Source organism: Paramisgurnus dabryanus, chromosome 9, assembly GCF_030506205.2.
Source record: "Paramisgurnus dabryanus chromosome 9, PD_genome_1.1, whole genome shotgun sequence".
In the NCBI taxonomy this organism is placed as follows: Eukaryota; Metazoa; Chordata; class Actinopteri; order Cypriniformes; family Cobitidae; genus Paramisgurnus; species Paramisgurnus dabryanus.
In genome coordinates, this window is record NC_133345.1 from 20722673 (window position 1) to 20749513 (window position 26841).

The 26841-nt window shown below is 36.8% G+C and overlaps 1 protein-coding gene across 1 annotated transcript in view; it reads right to left on the reverse strand.

The window, feature by feature from the left end:
- tspan18b (tetraspanin 18b) overlaps window positions 1–26841 on the reverse strand; it is a 51599-nt gene that overhangs the window by 11469 nt on the left and 13289 nt on the right. Inside the window, exon 2 of the mRNA XM_065283073.2 lies at window positions 15135–15216. Coding sequence (XP_065139145.1) covers window positions 15135–15137 — 3 coding nt within the window. The 5' untranslated portion in view covers window positions 15138–15216. The remainder of the gene's footprint in view (window positions 1–15134; window positions 15217–26841) is intronic.

Here is a 26841-nt window from a genome sequence, read left to right on the forward strand (position 1 = left end):
AGGAATATCATATTATTTTTTTTAAATAGTGTCATTATGTTATCTTCTTAAACGGGGCTCAATATGCATGTTTTGTCACAAGATGCAAGAACCAATAAGATCAGAAATTTTTGACTTGCTGCGTTAAATGTATTAGTTGAATCTGAGTTTTTAGATTTGAGTTCTCCTAAGTAAGCTCAAAATATAAATGTATTATTAATAATAATAATTAACCCATTGAAGTCATTAGGACAGTGGCGGCTTGTGACTTCTTTTCCAAAGAGGCCTGAATGCGAAACTCATCAAAACATTGTCATGTGTGTGGATCAATATGTGTTATGTGAGTAATGTGAAACTATGTGAATCGCGTGTCATATCAAAATATATGTTCTGTGCATCATGTGAATCTATGTGCACCGTGTGTCATGTCAAAATACGTGCATGCTTCAGATGCTTTATAAGGGTTTATGATAAAAGAGACACATGCGTTTGCTAGATACTTGCTTAATCTCATGTGTTATCAGAGTTTAGTGTTAAATGAGTGTTTTGCAAGACGTGAGTTTCTCTTTTATCATGAACCCTTTCGATGTGCCTGCAGCAAGCACGTATTTTGACATAAAGCGCGATGCACAATAAACACTGAACACATATTTTGCTTTTTTGCCTCCTTGGAAGATGGAGGGATGCGCTTTTTGGAGCTTCACAAATTGGCTCATAGAAAGGTTTACGTTGAAAAAGCTAAAAAAAAAACAATTTAAGTATTTTTTTAAGTTTTTGTTTGACAAAACTTATTTTTTTTAAGTGAGGAAATTTGTTTAAGTAGATCCAACTTACACTTTTTATAGTGTGTGCAAAAATAGAAAAAAGTGAGGGAAACTTTTGTGTAAACAGAGGCTTCTTTGTTTTATTACAGGCACATGAGAAACCCAAAAAAGCACCCCAAGCCCACGTCAGCATACAGTAAACCACAACAAACCCATTAAGCACTCTTTATTTGATACACTCGCAACCATATAATAGAAAACATCTCACAACTGAAAATCTTTAGTGTTATAAATAAATAACACGAATATTATGTAAAATATTCTAGTTACAAATATTTATTTCTGCACAATGTCATGAAATACTGTGAAACAATGCAGACCAGCTAAACACAAAAGCAAAGACAGATAATACCTATATATTTTGATAGAAAGAACTTTAATAAGTGCATTTTAGATTTAATTCCCAAATAATGGTCCCTTCAGGGGGGTTTATCCCAAAAATGTGTCTGTAATTAGAGGCCAAATGAAAGGCAACTCATTAGTGTACTCATTAGTGCAATAGTTTTCATGTGTGTAAACTTCACACTTCTGCAATACAGAGATTGCATACTTACTAGGGGTGTCACGATTCTCCAAATCCTCGAATCGATTACATTTTCGATTCTAAGGTCAGGATTCGATTCGATTCTTACTTTTTTTAAGATAAAAATGCTTTTATTTATTATTATTATTATTTATTATTATGCATGCTTTTCCTCGCATGGGGGTTTGTGGGATTTACTTTACGCAAGAAAGCTTGTAGGATTCCTTCTTCCACGCACATGGACTTAATGCGCGCGTCTTGGACTCTTACATCTGAAATAAATCCGCTCTCGCATCTGTCCAAAGTCTAAACATAAACTAAAGTAGTAATCCTTACGTATTTGTTCAGTTTTATGCGTTTCATGCAAGCTGAGGCAAACTATCCCTTTTGTTTAAAATATAATGCGCTGCATCTTGGCAAGCCGAGCGGACGTGACATGGGGGCGAGGCAGCATCGACGATCCCATTTTTTTTATTTGAAGTTCGAGGGTGTGATTTAATTTCGATCGATTTCGTTTTAAAATCAAAATCGTGACACCCTTAATACTTACAGATGCAAATCTGTTAAAAAAATCTGTGTTAAAAATATTTTCATAAAACAGTGCTACATAAATCAGTCAAACAAACATTTCGCATTCCAGTAATACAATATATACTGTATGTACCATCTGTTTTATTTTAGTAGTAGGTCAGAACATCTGAATCAGCTGTCTGTGAAGTTCCACCTACTTTTTATACACTTTATACATTTCTACATATCTTCCTACATAATGTAAAGAATATATTGTAAAAATATAACCTTGACATCTTTGATATTGACTAAGTAAGTTAATGTCAAAAATTTTAATCAATATAATAATAAATGAGTGAAATCCAACTTTGATGCTCCTACTCTTAAAATTTAAACTCATCCGTTAAAATTATATTAAGCCTTAAAGTTCTGCATAATTAAGGGCGTGGCCACTTGAGTGACAGGTGAACTGCCACTGCTGTCACTACAGTCGAGCTAGGTGGGTGTGGTTTCAGCAACCAGCCATCTCAGCTTCACCCACGTCCCGCCTCTTTACCCATTTTCGGTTATCCGCGAGTGATGGGCGGTGACGTGCGGCCAAAATGTTGACGTCAGGCACTGCCTACTATTGGCTATAAAAAAGCTCTTCACAAACCTTTGGGTGACGTCACAGACACAACGCCCATATTTTTTACAGTCTACGGTAAAAACACAGTCTATATTTGTGTTTTTTCATTGTGGGTGCAACAACCCATAATATTTTGGTAACTGTAAAGCACTCCAGTCACACTCCAGTTAGAGTCTAACATTGGCAAGCAACACTAACATTTCCTTCAGAAAACACATAGTCTGGTTTGCAAACTAAAAGCCACTTATCATTGGAAACTACATTTATGCATTTTCCAGATGCTTTTATCGACTTATGGTGCATTCAAGCTATACATTTATGAGTAATGTAGGTGGATTTAATGGGAATAAAACCAATAACCTTGGTGGTGCCAGCCCCATGCTCTATCATTTAAGGTACAGCAAAGACCATACATAAATAGCACGTCGTCCAGCACACAGCTCGAGGAGGTTCTCCTTGTGGTTGACACTTTTTAACATGATTAATCCACTGTTGTCCACAGTTGTTCCAAGCCAGCTAACTGGGACAAGATCATTAGCTCAAGGACAAAGTTACTGTGTGTACTGGTGGTCACCCTTTCCCGTTCAGCCATGAGCTTGCATACATCAAGAGCAATACAGCACAAGATTCATAAGAGCTCAGCACTAAACCTCTAAACTGCTTTTAAATCAGCCGATGACCTTAAATTAGCCCTTGTAGACGACTCCTGTTAGTCCTCTTCAATGCACAGCTTGAATAGCTAATAGATAATATGTCTGTGTGTGCATGTGTGAAACGCTCATGAATACCATGAATGAGATTTCAGCAATACTGCTATGTACGCTTAAATCAGGTCTGTTAGGCATTTATCTGTCTTGTAACAGATGGGCTAGGCTTAACTAAGTTTTTGCGATTGACACCAATGAATACAAAAGTATAATCAATTTAATTTACGGTTTGTCTATCCCTCACAGCCTCATTCACAAAAAATAACATGACACCTTGTCTGTGAAATCCAGGCTAAAGTCTTATAATTTAAACACTATTTTCAACCCAGCGTTGGGTCAAAAAGAGCTAACCCAACAAGTTGGGATATTGTTCAACCTATATAGGTTGTTTTAACCCATTGTTGGGTCAAATATAAACATTTAATTTAACCCATTGTCTGGGTTAAGGACCATACAAATTTGATTTCAATCTCTGACTTCACCCACCGTTTCAGCAGTGCTTTTCAAACCAGGGGAACAAAATGGTTCCAAAAAGTGCAAAAATCAACAGTTTCCACTTTGTAATATAACTTGTAACTATTACTGTTTTAAGAGATGTGCAACACATATATATTAGTATCTCCAAAAATGTGTTATTGACCCTTTAAACTTTGACATGGCCTTACTCAGTCAATATTGCTGATTATCAGTCATGTGACCTTTTACGTCATCCGCCCTTTTTTTAGCTTACTGCCGGCATCTTGAGTACCTACTGAGTACCAGTAGGCTACTGACAAGCATTGGCTAGCTTGCTACGATTTACGGATTTCTTCTCTTTTAGGGGCTGGACACACCAAAACTTTTAAACGCGGCTGAAAACGCCTTGAGGACGCCGAATGCCAGCTGTTTTTCAGCTGAGTGCCAGCTTTCTTCAGCTGAGCGCTTTGATAGCTGTGATACTTCAGCTGCGAGGCGGTTGGTTGCTGTGGTAATGTCCCGCCCCTCCTCCACTGTGATTGGGCGGCAGTGTGAGAACTGACATTGACGAGTGGAGCTTTTCTCCCAAAGTTGAATCTCTTTCAACTCTCGACACTCAGCACCGAGCGCGGAAAAACCGCCGAGCGCCGGTTTTCAGCGCGGAAAAAACCCGCTAGCTGCTGGCTTATTTGAAAAACGCCGAGCTTCCATTGGAAACAATTGAAAACATGCGCCGGCCGCGGGCGTAAAAGTTTTGGTGTACACAACCCCTTATTGTCTATGATTCTTACAGATATGGGAAATGGCTACGAAAGACAACATTTCGCACCTCAACTGTCATGAAAAGAAATGCTACTTTAAAAAAAATATTGGTTGGGTGTGATGCCTACTCGATCCCTGATGCGTTCTTCCAGCCGCTGCCCGCTGCTACCGAACTACCACTATTTTACAACATAAAGGTGAAGGCGCGACACAACATGAAACTTTGCTTGAAGTACCACCTGGATCTCTACAAATGAACGCGAGCATTGAGAACATTGTTTGTGTACACAGAGATTACTAAAAAGAAAGGTTTTGAACAACTGACTTTGGCTGTTTGGTGTCCGCTTGCCATCTTTGCAAGACATAAAGAATCGATCTCCGAATGCGAATGAATGAATCGCAAATGAGGCTCCAAGAAGGTCAATATTGTTTTTCACTTGAGACAAAACAACGAATTATCTGTGCATTTATATGGACCTATGCTTTAGGAGCTATCCATCTTTACTCTCCTCCCTCCTTACGTCACATTCGATACATCTTGACTGGGAAGATAGCGGCGAGCGGACACCAAAAAAAGCCAAAGTTAGTTGTTCAAAACCTTATTTTTAGTAAACTCTGTGTACACAAACAATGTTCTCAATGCTCGAGTTCACGTGTAGAGACACAGGTGATACTTCGAGCAAAGTATCATGTTGTGTCGAGCCTTCTTAGTGTTGTAAAAATAGCGATTTTGATGCTCACAACATATTAAAGGCATAGCTTCTAGTTCTTTTGCGACCACTTCAGGTACTCAAAATGGCGGAAGAATAGTTTGAGATGTGAGCGACATCAGCTGATATTAATGAATTAAAGATATCAAGGCAGATATCAAGATTATTCTTTTCACAGAATGTTCATTAAATTTTTATGTAAAACACAGTAAATAAAAAGACTGCTGTGTTTTCAAAGGCAGGGTCACATGTGCCACTTACTTCACTAAAGCCCATATCTCTCAGCTCTGCATAAGCTATTTAATCAATATATGTGGAACCAACTAACATCCTACCATAAGTAAAAAATATTATATTTTAGCGTGATCTACCCAGCAGGCATATAGTGTCCCTTAATGAACCTCCAATTAGAGCAGAATAACTCACCTGCTTTGATGTCTGCAAAAGCTAAGCAGTTAAAGCACGTTCACAGACAGGGCAGCTACCTCTCGTGTATCAGGAAACTGTCTAATGAACGCCATATGCAGCTCCATAATTCATTAAAACGGCGGTCCATAATGAGTCTAGAGCTTTTAGTGGTTCATCAATGATCATTCGAATGAAAAACTGACTTACTTGTGTAAGTGATAGGAACCATTGGATTTCTTGGCCTTTGAGTGAGAATTTAAATGTTGGATGGGACACAAAAGACCTGCAGTGCTAAAGCTCATTCAACAGGCCAGCTGACACACAAAAACAATGATCTCATTTAGAGAATGTCTCCAATGAAATCAAACATGACTTACTGTCTACTCGATGCATGCTTATATAACAGTATTAGTATTCAAGTGCACTGCACTATAGTGGTCGTAATAAGATATTGAATATATCAAAGTAATTCACTTTCTTGAATGATCTTGGATAAGAAATGGAGTTCATTAAAGAGATCACTGTTCAGATGCAGGTGCTGTTTTCAAATGAATGAAGCCACTTAATCTTTGTCAGCAGATTGATGAATGCATGGCGTTCACTGATCAGAACAAAAAAATACGGATTTGGGAAATGGTCAGTGTTGGCAGAAAGAAAAAAAAATCCTGAGGAAATTTGCCAACCAGCAACTTATTGTATGAATCATGATTGGCAAGCTGTTAAATTTAATCCACTTACATGAACACTAAATGTTGTTCATAGGAAAAATGCATGACCATACATGAATACTAAGTGAGATGAATTTAGTTTACTGGCGTCTGCAATGCATAACCTGTTAAACTATTTGCTCTTCTGTTTGATGAACTTATCAATCCCATGTGGAAAAAGATCAATAGCTAACCTAGATCAATAAGACATTCATTGGCTGAAACATCTCCTTTTGTCTCGGATGCGTCTTTGTGCTTCTCAACACAATGTGGCTTCGTTATCCCACAGTGAATGTGATCACATCAACAGTAGTTTAATAGTACATCAGGGATTTCCCAAGGCACTGTACTTTCCCTTTATATCCAATTAAACTTTCACTTAATTTGCTTGTACTGTTATTGGCTATTTAGCTAACACACTCTCACCATTGCATGTAATTAAAAAAGGTAACATTTAGAGAATCTGGCAAGTGATGTTTATTACAATCATTTTTGTTGTGTTCGTATGGTTGTAAGCCTTTAGCTCAAGAGTAGATGCATGATAAATTCAAAATATCCCACGCTGCATTAGAATCCGATATGCTGGGCAAGGAATGTCCACAAATGATACATTCTAGTAATTGAGGGGATGTTCCCATCAACTTTTAACCGAAAAACCCTAAACAAAATGAACTGAAATTTTCTGCAACCAATCAATGGATCTTTGTTCTGATCTGCAGATTAAAGGGCCATTTACATTATAACGATAACTTTAAATATAAAATATATAGTTTTGAAAATCGTTTTATATTAAAGACAAAAGCGGAGTTCACACCATAACTGTAACTGTAAAGATACAACGAACGATACCCTTGGGATCACTTTCTAAGTGATTTTTTCCCCACCTGATGAATGATAAACCATTGACAGCCAATCAAATCTATTTAAACTTCAACTGCAGCTCAATGCGGAGGTCTATAACATAAAATTACCTCAGGTATCCAGCGCTGATGCAGTTGCTGTGAAATTCACTACGTAATGCTTTTTCCTACCACAGTGACTATGCCAAAAGGTAAGATATTAACTTAGATTACACAAACTAGATTCACTGTTTAGACTTACACGAAACGCAGCGTGTTGAGGACATCTGGTTACCTGCTGTGTAAGTGCAACAAGAACAGCATATTTACATATCCAGTGACATGTAAACAATTGCAAAAGTTTTTATTACAAGAAATATCCAATAAAAGTTATTCATTAAAGGCAAGTATTTGCGCGAGTGCCCTGCGTGTGAGCAAATTAGCATAAAGTTATCGCAATAATGTAGACGCAAATATAGTTATCATTATAGTTTACGTTACTTTTATCGTTATAATGTAAACGGTCCTTAAAGCCTGATTTTTTACTTCTGCGTCTGACCTACGCCATCCCCTTTACGCCGAGGGTATAAAAACTAATTTAAGGTTGAGGGCCAGTTGGTAAATAATGTCACCATTTGATGGTGTTCTGATAATTGTGCTAATATTAACTAAACAAACTACAAATTTATTAGCAACAAAACTAGAAAAACACAGCTCTGTAAAAAACAAAATTTCTAAGTCCTAACATTAACATACTCATACTGTACAATAAAACATATACACACAAATTCACATCTCTTAGTTTTTTTAAATATGTATTTAATAATAATTCTTCATGCGGGCCTTATTGCCCTGCTGAAAAAACCAGCATGGACCAGCATGGGAATTATGCTGGTCTATGCTGGTTTAGCTGGTGGTCACAGCATACCAGCACCAAAACAACATATGCTGGTATGACCAGCATGGGATGCTGGTGCTAATGCTGGTTTAGCTGGTATGCTGTTTTTTTCAGCAGGGTGGATAACTTTGTGGGCCGTGTTCGGGCCTGCGGGACATATGTTTGACACCACTGTTCTACCCTATCGTTGTAGGAAATGTGATTATGCATACACTCGACCCAGAAATTTAAACTGGACTTAAAGAGATAACTAGCTTCCGGTATCCGCCAAGGCACATTCACAGAGCTTCTTCTTCTATGTTTAAATGGCAGATAGCACCAACATTTAGGTGCATTATCGCCACCTACTGTGTTGACATGGCTTCTATACTCTCTGACGACAGTGGCGATAGTTGACGAGAGTGAGTTAGGTGGCGATCATGCAACTTAACGTTGGTGTTACCCACCATTAAATAAAGAAGAAGCTTTGTGAATGCGCCTTAGCCAGTCCTGGAAGCCATGGGGTAATTTTCATTTTTCGTTGGAGTATCCCTTTAAGTGTGTTTATTAGCACTAGAACAAAGAAAATGAAGCTAAGAAAGGCATCCAGACTAACAGTAATATGCAGCAAAGCAAAAGTGTGCAGATGGCTTTTCGCTGTCTGACACAACTGGATACAACTAGGGCTGTAGTCAACCAAAGAAATGCTTAATCGACCAAAGTCCTGTCCTGCGCATCGATTAGTCGACTAAAAATAAAAAAACACGCAATGTTTTGCATTTTGATTGAACATTTATTAAACAATTGTCATAGAGAATTTATAAAACAACAACGAAAAAACATCAATTATAATACATAAAACTATAATAATAACAAATTCTTTGAAAATTAAGTGATTTTTTTAACTGCAAAGTGAGGAGCTCTGTACTAGGTCTATAGTGACAGTCACAATCGCGCACCTGACCACACCCGCACGCTACAAAAAATATAACTGCTAAAACTACCAAATAATGAAAACTCCTAAAAGCTCTCATTTATACAGGCTGTATATTCTTATTTAATTTGAAGCTATGGGTTAACTTTTGTCCAGCCGATCTAGGCGTTTTAAAACAAACACACACAAACACATACAAAAATAGCCTAAAACAATCCTAATAATAATAGGCTGTATAGTAGGATGGCCTGTAGGTTTATTTTCGTTTTGTTACATTATTTAGGCTATTTTCAAACGCGTCAACTGTACAAATAAATAAGTCCAGCAAATGCCGAATCGGAGGACAAATGGCTCCTTAGTTTCGAAATGGTTTGGGTACGAGGTGATCGTGTTGAAAATAAAGGCATTTGTCTAGCGTTAGAAGCTCATTTGAAACATTACCGCAGCTCATTTAAGAAAATGACAGCTGCGAAGAGACTCCGCTTTAGTTTGAGGTAGTGCTACAATAAAGAAAGAAGGCCAAGGCGGGTCTAGCTCACTGTGTGTTAGAAAGCCCTTGTCATCTTCTAGAATGAATACAGCAAAGATATTTAATGCTAATGTATGAGGCATATAGGCATACGCTGAGTTTTATTAATTTATGATGCAATGCAAGTAAACGCGCCGGGCCGGCGCCTCCATGCGCGGTTATTATATTGTCTGCTATATTTGCTTTTTATTTATTAAATACATGCAGTTGGTTGATGAAACATTTATTAAAATAAAGAAACAATTTATACAAAACGAAATTCACTTTAAAGAAATGCTTTCTATAAAGCAAAACTTAATTAAGTGGTAAAAATAATGTCTGAGGATTTACAAAAACAAAACTTAATCTGCAATTTACTTATAGCCTAAAATACGTAAATGTTAATAATTTGGAACACAATCAGGAGAGACTTTCATTTTAATTATTTTATTGCTGTATTTTATTTACTATTCAAATGAAAGAATTTACAAAAAAATAGACTGTACCATTTACTTTATGCAAACCTTGTGAGCAGGCGAACTCAAACTCCGTGACCTTTTTTTGTAAAATGCAGCCAGACAAAAGATTTAGATTTCTTGGACATTTTGCTGTGGCGCTGTTACAAAATAGCCTAAATTAAAGCATTTAAAGTTTGGGATAAAACATGGGCTAATTATATTTAGAATACAGTAATATTTACTTGCTTATAAAGGAATAAATATCAAGGAGTAAATCAATGAAAATTTCTTTTTTGGGGAAAATAAATTAATTATGCAACTGGTCGACCAATGAAAATGTCAGTCGACCAAGACGGCATCGACCGATTAGTCGACTAAACGACTAAAGTTGAAAGCCCTAGATACAACATTTAATTGTAAATGCCTAAGCACCGAACAGTGCAATGACTTTGTGACCTTCAGTGATTTCATCACTGTTAGCGTGAACAGCTTTAGCAATTTAGTGCTGGTTGACTTGTTTCCTACAAACATTAACAGTGACACTGACATGACGCATAGAGCAAGGCTGGCATTAATGGTGTCAAGAGAGAGACATATGTGGATGGTTTGTCCACAAATACCGTGTTAGGAAAACGTCAATACAAAGTAATCAGGAATGTCTAAGTTAGGTTTGTTTTCACAGAGCCCGTATCTTCTTCCCTCCTTCTTGCCTCATGCCAAACATCACACAGACATAAAGTTCAAACACTCCACACCCCCATACTTTTACTCAGCTCTGACGATACTTCTTACATCTTAGACACGGTTGATCTTGGATGCAGGAAAAATGTATAGTTTTGCCAAGAAGTAAAACAGAAGAAAAATCTGTAAAATACATAAATATGGGAGCACAAAGCAGTTTTTTTTTTTACTTTGTGGCTATTTCGGCCAGTAAAAGTAACTGGTGAGGGATTTCAGGAGATATGCTGAGATGATTTTTAGTGCTAAAAACAAAGAATATTTCCATGATGGATTCCAACTAGAAAGTCTAGAACAGAGGGACACATGGGTGGATAGTCCATTGTTTTTAAATGCTGTCTGGCATACTCACTTAACACTAGTTCCTGTCAGAGCAAACACACGGTCTTCTACAGATGGAGCACAGCTTGGACTAGTATTTGTCTAATGACTAATCACTCACAGGCGTGTCAACATGCCATCTGGATGAGATGCTCTGTTGTTCAGCATTATATGGCCTTTATTGACGTTACATGTTGCCGCAGTCCCTCAGCTGCATAGGTACGGTACAGTAATAAGTAGCCTATACATGCCAGACAGTATATGACAGTGATGCAATTATTAGTAAATCCTGGGAAATTTAGCTTTGGTATGCATTATAGTTTGGGGAATTGGGATGTACAAGTATTCGATTGAGAGGATTAATTCCTCCAGGCAAGATTTCTGAAGCATTTGTGCCATAATAAACATATTAACTCAAATCATGTGCTTTTCCAGTCAGAAAGAAAAGGCTATAATAAATGAAGTGCATTTTTTTAAAAACCTTATGTTAAAAAGTAAACATGTGCTATATACACTCGTAAAAAAAACTTTTTTCTGGCTTTACGGCACCTTTAACAACCACAAAACCTTTGCACAAAACGTTTCTACAGACAAGTAATGGTTTTCTTAGGAATAGTGACTAAAAGGTTTTTGGAAAACCTGCGAAGAACCTTTTTGCACCTTTATTTTTAAGACTGTATAAAAAGCTTTCCTATACACCCATAATATAACAAGATCAAAGAACTGCATGGTTTTCATTCAATGCACTGATGTGTAGTTTATTTCTTTATTTAAATGCTTTCAACAAACCAATTTTAAAAATGCAGAGACAGCTATGGGGTTATATATATATATATATATATATATATATATATATATATATATATATATATATATATATATATATATATATATATATCAGAGTTTATATATAAATTATTATTTGTATTTTCATTTAAACAGTTTTATTAATTATTTATTAATTGTAAATCTTATTAATTTAGTAAAATTATTGCATTTAAAATTATTGCAATTAAATTAATGCACCAATAACTAACATGAATAACTCTACTGATATAAACAAGAATTAATAAATGCTAAAAAAAAACTATATTGTTCATTTTTGTTCATGCATTTATAATGTTTATTACAAATATTGCTAATGTGAACAAATACAACCTTATTTGTAAAGTGTTTCAAAAATTTGCATTTCATATTCAGTAAACAAACCAGCGTGCCTTTACTTGTTGCTTAGTGACAGTTATTCAGACATAAAAGCCAAAAATGCGCAGATGCTGCACAATTCGACTATATCTAACAATATGTTTGCATGCACAATGTATTGGGAATCCGACTGAATTTAATCCGATTGCAGGTTTTGACAGTACAGTTAACATGCACCCTAAACATTGCTATCTGATTAAAATGTTTGTTTACATGTAAACATTTAATCCGAAAACGTCTGTGTAAGCGCAGGGTTGCCAGATTCACATATCAAAACCATCCCAAGATCATCCCAATGACTATTCACAGTAGGGATGGGCATGATTAATCGACGATCGATAATTGATCGTTAAGAATTTAGTCGATGACGTTAATTTGTTATTGATTAATCGAAAACTTTTTTATCTAATGCAGGTTGCGTTGCCTAGCATAGCATGTGTCTTGAAGCAGTTAAATGAATTTCACTGTATGGCAGAAATTCAACATTTTACCACCAGGGTGCAATATTTGACACCATACTCCGTTATCTGTGACCTTCCGTTTTGATTTAAAAAAAACAAATTACAAATTTTTGGAACAAATTAAGTCAATGCGGCTCGCAGCTGCAGGTTCCGCTGCTTTAGAGCACCGCATATTCAAGCGCATATATCTTCCGTTTGTCTAACTAAATGTAATTTAACTGTTTGCCACAAGTTGATCTTGTAATAAAGGTCTCATGGAGGAAAACGCGCTGTATTTTTGTATTCAACATTTTTGAATTATAAAAGTTAAATAATAATTTTTTATGATAAAAATATTAATGATTAATTGGTAGTCGATCGTTAATTCTCCCGACGATCGACTAAAAAAATTTCATCGAATGCCCATCCCTAATTCACAGCCCAAATAGCAATAACTAATGAACAAAATCCTTTTATCTTTAACCCGCAGAAAAATATCAACTCACTGAAACAGTTTAAAAGTAGACCAAATCTAAAGTCTTGACTTGGCAACGCAGCGCACAGCATCTCTCGTCAAGTTCACACTCTGGATAAACGAACAAAGTCAAAGTTGGGTTAGAGAAAGTTGTTCTTAAGAATTTTTGAGATATTGTCAAAGAAAACACACTTTTCGAAAGGCACAATGCTGTTTTATTTCTTTATGTATATTATGAAAGACATGAACGCTGTAAAATGTACAGTGAGTGACCCTATTACCGTAATAATGAGTGTTGCCATTGCCTTGCTTTTGCATGTTTCTGTAACTTGAATCATGTTATACGTAAATAACAGGGTAAATATAAGACATGAACTTAAGCACAATTCTTCCACACATGTGCACAAGATATTTTTGCATCAGATTAAGAAAATACTACTAGTTGAATATGCGTGCTCAATTTTCACAGACTTCAGTTTAAACTTCAGTAGAAAATAAGGTGACTATAAATTGTAAAACATAACCAGCCAAACTGATTTCACATCGTTACCACAATAGATGGACATGATTTTCATTATTTCATTCACTGGGACCCTGTCACACTTCAAGACCCCCCACCTCTTATTTTCAAAAACTCACCGGATCTAGACGAATCACAAAACAGTGAATTTTGCAGAAAGGTGACAAGTTTGCACCCCTGAATATTACCTCAACCAATCATGAGAGATTGAGGTGGGACCTGTTGGCTGATCAATTAAACCAATTTTTGAAACCTGTTTGACAGCAGTAATAATTTTGCAATTATTGGTGACACTAGTGGTGCACATAGTCCCCTTTAATTTTAACATAATCATTTTGTAGCTCTATAACCCAAAGGTACAGTCAAATATTCAAAATTACTAATGAAAAATGTATTGCATAATTACAAAATAAATGCACCAAATGCCGTTTCCAGCACGCTTTGTTATAAATGTGTGCATGCTGTATAGATGTTTATTATGGACAATTTCCATCTCTTATAATGCAACCACAAATGCCAACCAGTCCCATTTTTGTTCCTTGTAGATGCTTTCACACCAAATAAGCTAAAACGTAAAAGGCATAGGGCATTAATAAAAGGCAAACCAATATAAGATTTAGCTTGTGTGGCATTTGAGGGTCGAATTTAAGGACAATGCCTTTCTGTCAGCAAGACCTTTAACTTCAAGTGCACATATGACTACTGCTGATGTGTGTGTTGAATTTTAATGCACTGACTTTTAATGCAAATCAGTTTCACAAAGACCGGCGGCTCACAGCCATGACAGAGAGAAATAATAGATGCTGCCTCGATATAAGACAAACACCTCCCGCTGTTGACAGTGTCACAATGGCTTTGTGCACCGACAGCCCTAAGCCAGTCAAACAAGGCTGTCAACAACTCGATTCAAGTGCATTGCCATTCAGTTAATTTTGTTGCATTTCTTTTTTAATTAAAAATGTATAAATATTGTGCAAGAAGCTATGAAACTGTAGAGAAGCAAAAATAAAATTCAGGGACTGAATTAATGTGGTACTGATAAATCCATAAACCAATTAATATGTATAGTTTAATCCCTGTCCCCTGACCTCGCCAAATCCTATTTAACAGGTACAATGCACGGGATATTGATTGTGCCCATTATAGCTTTGAGATTTAATACATTTGGAGGCAAGGTTACAAAAATAGTTCCCTTAAAAATCTCTCCAAATATCCCTCCAAACCCATAACATTTACATTTATGGTTTTGGCAGATGCTTTTATCCAAAGGGACTTACATTGCATTCAAGATATAAATGTTTTATCAGCATGTGTTTTCTGGGAATCGAACTCACAATCATTGCCCTGCTAGCACAACACCAAATGAGGAAAAAGTCCAGAGATAAAGCTATTGAAGCTATCAACACAAAAACTACACAAAGCTTGATAGCCTTGCTGCTTGATAAAGCTGTTTTTTTTAAACAGCTCACAGATTCTTGTTGCACAAAAGAAAAAACAGCTACATATTTTCAACAACATGGGGTTGAGCAAATAATGGCATAATTTAATTTTTGTCTGAACAATCCTCTACAGTGGCTCTGTATATGTAAATAAGCAGAAACACCTACCATGAGTTCTTGTATGCAGTTCAGGATTGAGGTCAAAGTATGCTGTTTCTCAGCTCTCTCTCTCTCCTCTTGTTCCTATTAGCTGTGAAAAGAAACACAAGCAGAGGTCACGGCACATATTTAAAGTCACCAAACCAACACCTGAGCACATTCATATGCATACGAGCAGTATGAAGCATGTTAGACAGAAAAAAGCAGCACTACTCCACACTGCCGACTCGGAGGAAAGCTTGGCACAGGGCGGGTAGTAAATACAACTGTTGGAGTTTGATGAGATTTAAGATTCATTATTAATGACACTCCCCGTGGTGCACAGTTCTGAAACAGCATGAGCGTGAATTTTTCACTTTGTCGCTCGGGTACAAATAATGAAATAGGACAGAATGAGCGTCCCACTAGGTTTAATCAAAGTAAACCAGAGACTAAAGCAAGTACAGTATTAACTGCAGCCGTTAGTTATCAGCTGAGTTAAGTTAATTGCTCTTTTTTGTTACACGGCAACCTGTTATGTTCTGTGCTGCTTATCTTGGTTAGTGTCAGAGATCATGAATAATTTATCACCTCCAGCATTCCTGTCTAATTACCTGCAGTGAGAAGAGCCGATCACCAACTGTGTACAGCTAACAAGCTTTAACTTTGCCTGTTCATAGCGTTTGGCCACAAGTTTCTCCCGGTTACCACAAGATAGTGGCCAATTAATTTGTAATGTACTGTAGCCACAAACGCAATCTCTGCAACATTGTTCAAATGGCAACAGAATGCTCTGGAAAGTCTTTCCTTAACGCTGCAATCCATACGTTTTTATTAATTTTTTTGTTAAAAATAAACAAATATCAGCTGTTGAGCAAGTACATATAACAAAACCATCGCCTTTCCTTACGTTGATTAGCAACATTAGCTATAATATGATAATTTGAGCTGTCAGATCTCTTGAAACCTCAATCTCACATTAAGGTATGCAAAGTGACCGGCAATCTCAAACAGAGAAGGCAATAGAGAGGCAAAAATTATCTTTTAAACAATGGATTAGGGTTGTTAATTTATGCAATTTCTCATATTCGATGATCGTTTAAATTCACGATCAATTAATCGAATAATCGTTAACTGTAATAGTGCAATAAGCCTTTACTGCAGTGGCATAGTCAATGAAATAAAAGTGTGCGTAAAAACGCCACCTTCCTCACGCAATTAAAAATATTTTATTTTGCCTAAATAACATGCTAGTGGGATTATAAAATGAGTCAATGTGGTTGGTGTTTTGATAAAATCATCAATTTAAACTTATCTTGTGAAATATAATGACTAGAAACTGTGTATAACTCCACCTCACATGGGCACTCTGCAACATTCGTGTGAAAGTGCATGCGTCCATGACGTCGTCAAAATAAAAGTTTCATTATCATCAAGTGTTATTTATCTAGTTGTTCACCTCCCTCTCCGAGTAGTTGATACACCGCTTGATTTAATTATATGCAAGAAAGGCACTTTTCCCGTCGTCACCTCAGCTTAGACCTGCTGCGTACTTTCAGCAAGATGCTTATATTATGGAGATGACAAACTTCCATTAGAAAACACCCAACAGTCAACTGGGCTAGTGTGTAGCGCCTCAGCCAGTCAGTGATATATGTTGCTGGCGTTCAGAGTGTAACGACTGTTTACAGTTTACATTTTAAAGTTTCTTGACAGAATTTAAGATTTAATTTTAATCTGTTCATTAAAAACGGCTTCTGGTCTCCTTCCCTGTGAATTAGCAGCGTTAGCAGCGTTGCTATGCTAATCTTGCAGGCTTCCCTGAAAAGGGTCTTTGCTTTTAGTATCCTAACCATATTTGTATTTTCTGTATCGGACCCATAGACTGCAAAAAAAGATGGATGACGCAACGTCGCCTCCCTCTATTGTAATTGAATTGAAGCCAAAAATGTCCGACCATGGTCTCCGCCCTGTTACGTAGTTTGGAGCCAAGGCATGCACAGAAGGAAACGTCCATGGAGCCAAAAGTGGAGCCCTGGTATTAAACTTCTGCCCAAACACTCGCGCGCCCAATTCAACCACAACGTTGCATGATGTTAAAAAGCCCAGGTGTGTGTTTGGCATCGAGCATCGTTGTGATCATGGCTAGTTTAAAGGAATAGTCTACCCTTTTGCCATATTAAACTATGTTATTACCTCAACTTAGACGAATTAATACATACCTATCTTTTTTCAATGCGTGCACTGTACAGCGCGTCGTGAATATGTTAGCATTTAGCCTAGCCACATTCATTCCTATGGTACCAAACAGGGAAGCCACCAAACACTTCTGTGTTTTCCCTATTTAAAGACTGTTACATGAGGAGTCTGGTGCCACAAAATAAAAATTTTTTTTTGGTACCATAGGAATGAATGGGGCTAGGCTAAATGCTAACACATTCACAACACGCTGTACAGTGCACGCATTGAAAAAAGATAGTTGTGTATTAATTCGTCTAGGTTGAGGTAATAACATAGTTTAATATGGCAAAAGGGTAGACTATCCCTTTAACTTCTGCGCGCTCACTTCATTTTTTTTTTCTCCGGCTGTATGTGTTTTGCGCAGGCGCTGCACACACGTGCATGATCTTGCTTATTTGAAAATTGTTACGTTTTATTGATTTAATATACTATATGATTTGAGTCAGTTTTAGTGGTTCGTACTTACTTACGAACTTTTTTTAGATGGAGGAAAACAGATTGGATAGGGAAAGGTCTGGCTTTGTGTGGATGTGGCCCTAGCTAGTGAAGCATAATATTTCGAAAAAGAAGTACGTCTAGAGCAGGGGTTCCCAAACTTTTTTTCCTGCGCACCCCCTTCTATGTCCCAACCTGGTTGGCGCACCCCCAATCCCCATTTAAAAAAAAATCCAAAAAAGCTTTGTTTTCTCACCATAAATACTCATGTTTAATCATGCGCAAATAACCAAGGGCCGGTTGCACTAGCCGGACGTTAAGAAGTTGGGTGTAATAGTCCTACGTCGGGCTTAGCTAAGTCCAACATTGTGAAAAATATTACGCCTATTGCACCATCTGAAACTACGCTCAGCGTAGATGATGCGCGCCCCCGTCAACTTAATGCCGTCAGCTAATAGATGACATATGAGAGGTTTCCTCATGTTTACCAGTGCATCACGTGCAGACCCATCAAACACATTAACGAAAGCCTTTACTGTTCGCACAAAAGGTGTATAATAGTTTGCAGATTCATTATAAAAGCTCAAGTTTCAAACAAAATTAAATGAAAGCTTTTAATAAGTTCTCTACAGTAAGTATTTATGTATTTTATTATATAATTCATTGGCGGTCTCTTTACCATGCATGAAAACACATTGCTCGCGTATCCTGTGCCCATGTCTCGTCACATTTCATTATTTCTATTTTTGCCAGAAAAAAGTCTCTCTCTCTTGGTCCCTCTCCTCCTTCGTGACTAACAACTATATCATACATGACAGTTTCCCTGATTTCAGTCAGTTAAGCATATTTATAATATATATGAAATGAATGAAACGAGTTGGCACGCATATAGCGGCTGCAGTGCATAACAGAAGAGCAGTGCGTAGAAAAAGACAGCAGCTGTCTTCTACGTTTCTATCAAAAACTAATAAATGATAGTTTTTTATTTAAAATAAAAGCGATTACAATGGAAATGTTTACTGTTCATTTTTTTATTTATTTATTGTATGGAAAAATCCCACTTAAAGAAACAGACCGCCATTAAATTTTTCCTCTCGCGCACCCCCTGGTGGCAGCTCGCGTACCCCTGCGTGTACCACACTTTGGGAATCCCTGGTCTAGAGGCTACGTGCAAGTAGTCCATTGTCACAGAGAGCATAGGTGTTACCATTCGGTTTCCATAGCAACACAGTGAAGAAGAAAGTGAGGCTTGCAACACTCTAGTTCTGGAAGTAAAAACTTCATTTATATTCTGCTTAGAGAAAACGATTTTACAAATAACATTTAAACCTTACATCGAGACCTACAGCGAGCAGAGTTTAATGATAGCATTTATTTTTTATAGATGCCACAAGTCTGCTTTCAAAATTTTAAAGGTCCCTGCTGGTAGTAGTCTTGTGATTTATCTTAGTTTGTTTGGTTGGTTCCAAAGCTTAATTCCCCTCTTTTTAACAAATGTCTAGAGTGACAATAACAGGGAAAAATGCTTTTGGAATTATATCCAATGAAAACTTTACATCCACATAAAAATCTTTATATTTCCGTTTTACTGTAAATGTTGAATTGTGAGCACAGGAAGAGAAAAATCCACAGAGGCTCTTGAGCATATAAATGAGAAGCAGGATCTGACAATAAAGAGAAACAGGTTTCCGTGGGTCAACCGGAGGAACCTCAAACACAATACGCCTCATTTGCATCCACTCCAGAAGCAGCCTTTAAAAAACGCTTTCACTCCCAAATCAATGGCATTTAAGATCGACCTCAGTGTACGCATATTGCGCATCGGCTGCTACATTGATTTGCTTTTAGAGTCCGAGGGGATCGTGAGATCTTTAATTGTGTTCTCGACATCAGCAAACATTGTTTTTCATCTTCAAAGATCACAAGGGGTTCGAACAAAACCTCTCAAAGGGCAACCGCATTATGCTTATCTGCCTCTGAGCTAAAGGTCCCTATTTAATCTACGTACATTGTTCCAATGTAAAGTTCACTGCTAATTAAAAGTCTTGGCCATTGGTGGGTGGGCAATGAAGGGTATGCTTGTTGTTATTTGTCATTATACACTTCCGGCCAGATTCACAGCCTCTTCCCTCTTGTTTTTATGATTGTGCTACACTATTCACAGACATGATGAGTGACACATCCTACAGGACATCTGTCTGTCTCTCTGAAGGAATGTGATGGCCAGGACTGCCAACTGTCTAGTCATCGTTTATCCTTTCATTTAACTGCAAGTTAAGGTGCAATGTATACATTTTTAACTCTTTCCCCGCCATTGACGAGATATCTCGTCAATTAAGAGAAAACGCTTCCCCGCCAATGACGAGATTTTCCGTCTTTCCGCAATACCGCTATTATCCACCAGGTGGCGCCCTTCCGCAACTTTTTAAAACCGGAAGTATTGCCCTATGGCAAGCTGCTGCATGTCCGTGTCTGTTTTAAAGATCGCTCTGAATATGATCTCTATGAAAAGTCCGTCATAAAAATGGAATTATCTCTGCTTTTTGCTCAAAATATGGTGTTTTTGCAAAAACCTACCCATATTCAAAAGCTGATTGCAAAAGAACCACTAAAGGTAGGATGAAACGGTTTTTTTTGTTTGAAAGCAGAGGGTCTGTTCTTTTATTTGGTATATTGTATGTTTATATATTTAAAGAAGAACATTTTCTGGAAGGCATTAAACTTTGGTGAAAATCATGAAAAACGCTGGCGCTGGCTGGCAACTTTTTTTAAAAATGCTGGCGGTGAAAGAGTTAAATTGCAGTCGGCTCAAAAACTGTTTCAGCTCAACACAGATTTAAACCTGATCTATGCGTTTGATTGAAACACAGACCTTTCACTGTCAGGATCTGCTTGACAGGTCTTGGCACTATCCAGGTTTCCTGTGACTTGGCAGCAGGTGTTTAACAGGGGCTTTAAGCACAATCCCGTGAGGAAAGGAGTCTGTGAACGTGTTGAGAGAGACCTGTGGTACTACGGTGCAGCTTCTAGCAAACACATAATGCTGTGATAATGACCAGGCCAGTAGATGTTTTCTTCAAGCATTCTGTTCTTGTCTTTCAACAAAACCTTTCTGCTCCTCTCCCTGTCCAGGCCTCAAGGCCAAGCAGTCAATCTCTGGGGGAGATGAGCTTCGGGGCATCAAAACAAGCCTTTAAAAAGGAGCGATTTTAAGGGTACGAAGGAGCATTTGGACTAGGGATGTCAAATTATGCAATTTCCCATATTCGATGATCATTTAAATTAACGATCAATCAATCGAATAATCGTTAACAGTAATAGTGCAATAAGACTTTACAGCAGTGGCATATAGCCAATGACATAAAAGTGTGCGTAAAAATGCGAGCTTCCTCCCGTGAATTAAAAGATTTTATTTTGTCTAAATAACATGCTAGTGGGATTGTAAAATGAGTCAATGTAGTTGGTGTTTTGATAAAAATCATCAATTTAATCTCGTAATGAAATATAATGAATAATTAGACACAGTAAACTCCGCCTCATAACAGGCACTCCGCACAGTCGGATGAAAGTCAGTGCGTCCATGACAAGATAAAAGTTTAATTATCATCAAGTGTTATTTTTCTAGTTGTTCACTTAGCTTTCCGAGTCGTTGATACACCGTTTGTTGTAATTATATCCAAGAAGCACACGAAAGGGCACTTTTCCCGTCGTCACCTCAGCTTTAGACCTGCGGCGTACTTTCAGCAAAGATGCTTATATTATGAAGATTTCAACCTTCCATTAGAAAACCTGCAACAGTGTTTAGCGTGTAGCGCCTCAGACAGTCAATAATGATGATGATCAATGATATATGTTGTGGGCGTTCAGAGTGTAACGACAGTCAGTAACAGTTAACATTTTAGTTTCTTGCCAGAATTTAAGTTTTACATTTTAATCTGTTTATTAAAAACGGCTTCTGGTCTCCTTCCCCATAGCACCGTTAGCAGCGTTTCTATGCTAATCTTGTAGGCTTGCCTGAAGAGAGTCTTTGCTTTCAGTATCCTTGTTTGCATTTTCGGCATCGGACCCTCTTTGATCCACTGCGGATGCCATTTTGTTGCGTTAGCAGCCAGTCTCGTCTCGAATGAGGTTAAAAAGCAGGTGTGTGTTTGGCATCGAGCATCGTAGTGATCATGGCTAGTTTAACTTCTTTGTGCTTCTTTAATTTTTTCACCAGCCGTGTATGTGCTTTGCCCAGGCGCCGCACACACTTGCTTGCTTTTTCGACAATCGTTAAATTTTATCGATTTAATTCTTATCGACAATTAATCGAAGATCGATTATTTGTTAACATCCCTAATTTGGACTGGGCCAAATGGGTTTAAAGGAATAGGGTTTGTGGGAAAATATTCACAAACCTCTGTATTTCCTCAGAAAGGGTTATACTATATGCTAAACAGTTAAAGCAATGCCCCAGCCAAATACCAATATGATTTACTCAACCTGAAGCAATCTGAGATACATATGTCCTTCATCTTTCAACATATTTGGAGTTATTTTCGTCCTTGCTTTGCAAAGCTTATAATAGGAGAAAACAGGGATCAGGGAACAACTGCTGACTTTGAAGCCCAAAAAGTGCATCCATCCTTTACAGAAGTAATCCACATGGTTCCAAGGGGTTCAGAACGGTCTTTTGTGGGTAATTGATGCAATATTGTAAGAAAAATATCCATATTTGGAACTTTATAAACTATAATAATATAGGTAATGACGCAATCTTGGACTCACGCAATTCATGAGAGTCACTGCGCAACAAACCTATGCTGCCCTACAAAGGCAAAAATACTTTACTCGCTGGAGTGTAGAAATTATAAAAAATACTTTTTAGTTTAAACTTTTAGCTATTTTCTTCTTGATAGTTATTTTCTCGAAAGAAAAAAAAAACTGACTCAAGATACTTTGTCACCTGATAAAGGTCTTGAATGTCCAAAAAAATGAATAACTTACTTTTAACCAAAAACAAAGTTACTGCCTTTTGGCTTTGTAGGGCAGTATGGAAACCAATGCTCACCAAGCTAAAACTCTCTTGTGAATCACGTGAGTCCAAGATGGCGTTGTTACCATAAGTAAGTTATTACAGTTTATAAAGTTGATATTGATGAAATATTGATATTTTTCTTACAAAATTGCATCGATTACCCAGAGAAGACCTTTATTATCCAGTAGAGCCATGTGGATTACAACTGTGAAGTATTAATTCACTTTTTTGCTGTTTAAAGTAAGCAGTTGTTCCCTGATCTACGCTTTCTATTAGGGATGCTAAACAATTAATCGCGATTAATCGTTAGCAGAATAAAAGTTTTTGTTTACATCACTTATGTGTGTAAACTGTGTATAATAAATATGTATATATATAAATATGAACACATTCATGTATAATTTTAAGAAAACAATTTTTATATATTAAGTATTTATATTTAAATATAATATAAATTATACACAAATAAACAAATGTATATACACATGTAAACATTTCTAAAACATATACATGCATGTGTGTACATTTATTTATACAAAGTTATTATACACAGTTCACACAGATATATGATGTAAACACAAACTTTTATTCTGCTAACGATTAATCGCGATTAATCGTTAAGCATCCCTACTTTCTATCATTATAAAAGATCATTATAGAAGAGCAAGGACGTTTACTAAAGTAACTCCAAATGTATTTGTCTGTAAGATGATGGACATACAGTTCTGTGCAAAAGTCTTAGGCCATCGTGCTACCATTACATGTGTTGTTTTTGCAATTGTATAGTGATCATATATAATTATATATCAGTCTCTTTATTAGAATACAACCAGAAAATACAGGAAATGTGTAGTATTAAAAAAAGTATAAAAGTATGAGATGAAGTGTCAAGTATTTAGTTTAGGGTAAACTATAGCAGGCAGCTGCAGGATCGCTTAAACCTAAATGAAATAAAATCCTAATTTCTAAGTCTTAGGACTTCAGTCTCCTCAAAAAAGCTCAAGATGTGTTTCGTGCCAAGAGAGGTCACACTTAATACTGACTGATGCCTGAAGAAGACATTTAGTTCTGAAAATTGTTTTTGTTTTTAATTTTGTGTACATATTTCCTGTATTTTCTGTTTGTATCTTAATAAAAAGAGTGTAAAAATAAATATGGATGGATATTAAAACTTTGCTAAAACAACAAAGCTGGTGGTGGTGGCTTAAGACTTTTAGACAGTACTGTATGTATCTCGGATTGTTTGAGGGTAAGTAAATCATGGGGTAATTTTTATATTTGGCTGGATTATCCACTAAAGCCTGAATATGACAAGTCTATAACAAATTACTATGCTGTTTTCCTCACTTTATTGTAAGTTGGATAAAACTATTTGCTTAATTCCTAAATATATTTAAATATAAAACATTATGATGGGGGAAATATGGAAATCTTTCCTTATTAACAGATCATAAAGTCTAAAATCAACATGCAGTACATTTCAAAACAAATTTCAAAGTAACAAAATAACAGAATTGCTCTATCCATTCCTACTGTATTTGTTGCATCAAAAGGTTCCCAAAATGAAAAACATAAAGCATAAATCACAGAACTGTAAACACAATGATGGCTGGATGAAGGATTACAAATTCAATGTTTATAAATGTTCGGCAATCAAAACATTTGTAATTTAAACATTACACTACAGTCGTGTTTCAGCTCATTGTTAAAGTGTGTATCTGTGCCTCGTTTTAATAAAAGTCTTTGTTGAATAACATCTCAACTAAATAAACAGACTTGACGAATGGTTATAAAATGATCTTGAAGAAATACAGCGATCTTCTGTTGGAGGAAACGGCAATGAGATTTAGGCCACACAAACAACTGAAAGAAAAGCAACCTTGAAAAACACAGAAGTGAAAAGACAGAAATACCTCCAGGAGATAAAATTCTTTTTATTATCCTGATTATTTTCGACAACAGCACAAGCAACAAAGAATCAACCCAATATCCTTTACTAAAAGATGACCTCTGCGAGACCTTTTATCATGATATAAGCTTATCGATTCTAACATTAGTAACATACATGACATGACCTTAGATTTCAAATGTTTTTTAATCACATTTTCTCAGCCCTGCGTAACACTAGCGTCTTAAGTATGTGTAAAGTCCACATCTGTTTTCAATTTCAGGACCTCATTAAAACACAACTCAAACACCACATATCAGTCGTGCATGTGGAGCTTTACAGTGGCAAACTTTTTTCACCAATGTGAATATTTTGTTAAAAAAAGGCAGTGACTTTGATGAGAAGTCGAGAAGTCTAATTCAATGTTAACACCTCTCCCATTGGTACCTCGTAAGACGTCTGTTTATTTAGTCGCAGGGACAAAACCTGTCGTAAAAATCTGTCGGACAGGAAACACGCTTCTGGCTCGCCAAGTTTTTCGTAATTAAAACCATGAAGTACTTTGTGTTAAGTCACTTTCACAAACACAGGTCTTTCCATCAGCCGGTTCATGTCGCCAAAGCTATCGGTCTGAAAAATGAGCAGATTTTGCTGTTTGGTCTCGGGAACAGCGAGGGATTTAGAGGACTAATCGAGCTGCATGCTGTGTCAACAACACCAAGCATTCTCTGCTGTGAGTGTAATCCCCTTCACCATGAGAAAAACAGCAAAGCAGATCACCATTACAGACGGAGGAGAGATTTCACTGGGAATGAATCGCTCTCGCTGATGGTGTCATTTGTTTGCACTTGCTGTCGGTGTTAAGTGGCCGATTCGCTAAAGGAATGCAAACCAGATATAGGCACAGATGCGCCCGCAAAATTGGTGCTGAATGCAATTTGCATGGCACAGTTCTTAATCTTGCGGACCAGTTGTGATTGATATAGGTCATGGAGAATGTAGCAGCTTAGAATACGATCCTGGCCCTGTATAGCATCTCTTCGCTGTGATCAACGTCACTACACCACATGCCTTTAAACATTATTTGCCGGGCTATGATGCTTTTCCCCATCATTTGATTATCATTAAAAAAGTAAATGCTAAATTAACTACATTTTAATGCAGGAGGCACGTTCTATATTATATTAGGTGCATTGTGTAAATTTTACAAGGATTTCTTGACATAAATGCTTCAGTGGTGTATAAAGACGCAACAAAACGAACTGTATTGTTTTTATTACCTTAGAATTGTTATCTACACACACCTCTGGTCCCCTTACATGGAAGTAGCCATTTTGTGCTGCCATGTTTCTACAGTAGCCCTAAAAGGACAAACTGTTTTATAAAGCGTGTTTTGTCACTACTTTGTCTCAGATGATGACGTGTTTGTCTTTTACCATAGTTTCACTATGTGTTTCAAAAGGGAGGGAGGAGCTGTGGACTGAGCAATTTACAGTCTCACCAATAGACGCCGATAAAAATCTTTACACTTGACCTTTAAAGGAATAGTTCACCAATATTATTTTCTTTTTTTGTTGAATCTCACTGGTTGTTGTGTGTAGTGTGACTAGCTGTCATATGTAAGTTTCATCACGTTACATACAAGAACTAATGAGATTCAACGCTACCAACATGCCGCAATACTTGACATTAGATTACATCGCCCTGTAAACTTACTGGGAGCAACATTTGCTTATGAATAGAAGCATGGTCATATTAATAACAAGATAGGATAGTGATAAACATTATCAGCATTTACAAAGCAGTGTTTGTATTTATCTGTTTTGAAGATCTATAAATACCTCTACATTAGATTTAGCAGCTTGATCTTTTTTTTCTTTTTAATTCCGTAAATTCCAGACCTTAATTTCCCGCACCTCGTCTTCAATTTTTACTTTTATTTCCTTGTTTTGTTGTTGTGGCTGGCGGCAGGAGCTGCTTGGCACTTTCGAGTTATGAGATGATCTACGCATCACTAGTTGGTATGGATGTGCCAAGTATCAGTCACTAAATAAGCTCAAAATCTTTCCTCTTACAAATGTATTGTTTCACTTAAGAAAATATATATATATTTACCCACATGAGTCATTTGTATTATTTTAATAATGTTTCTTTTG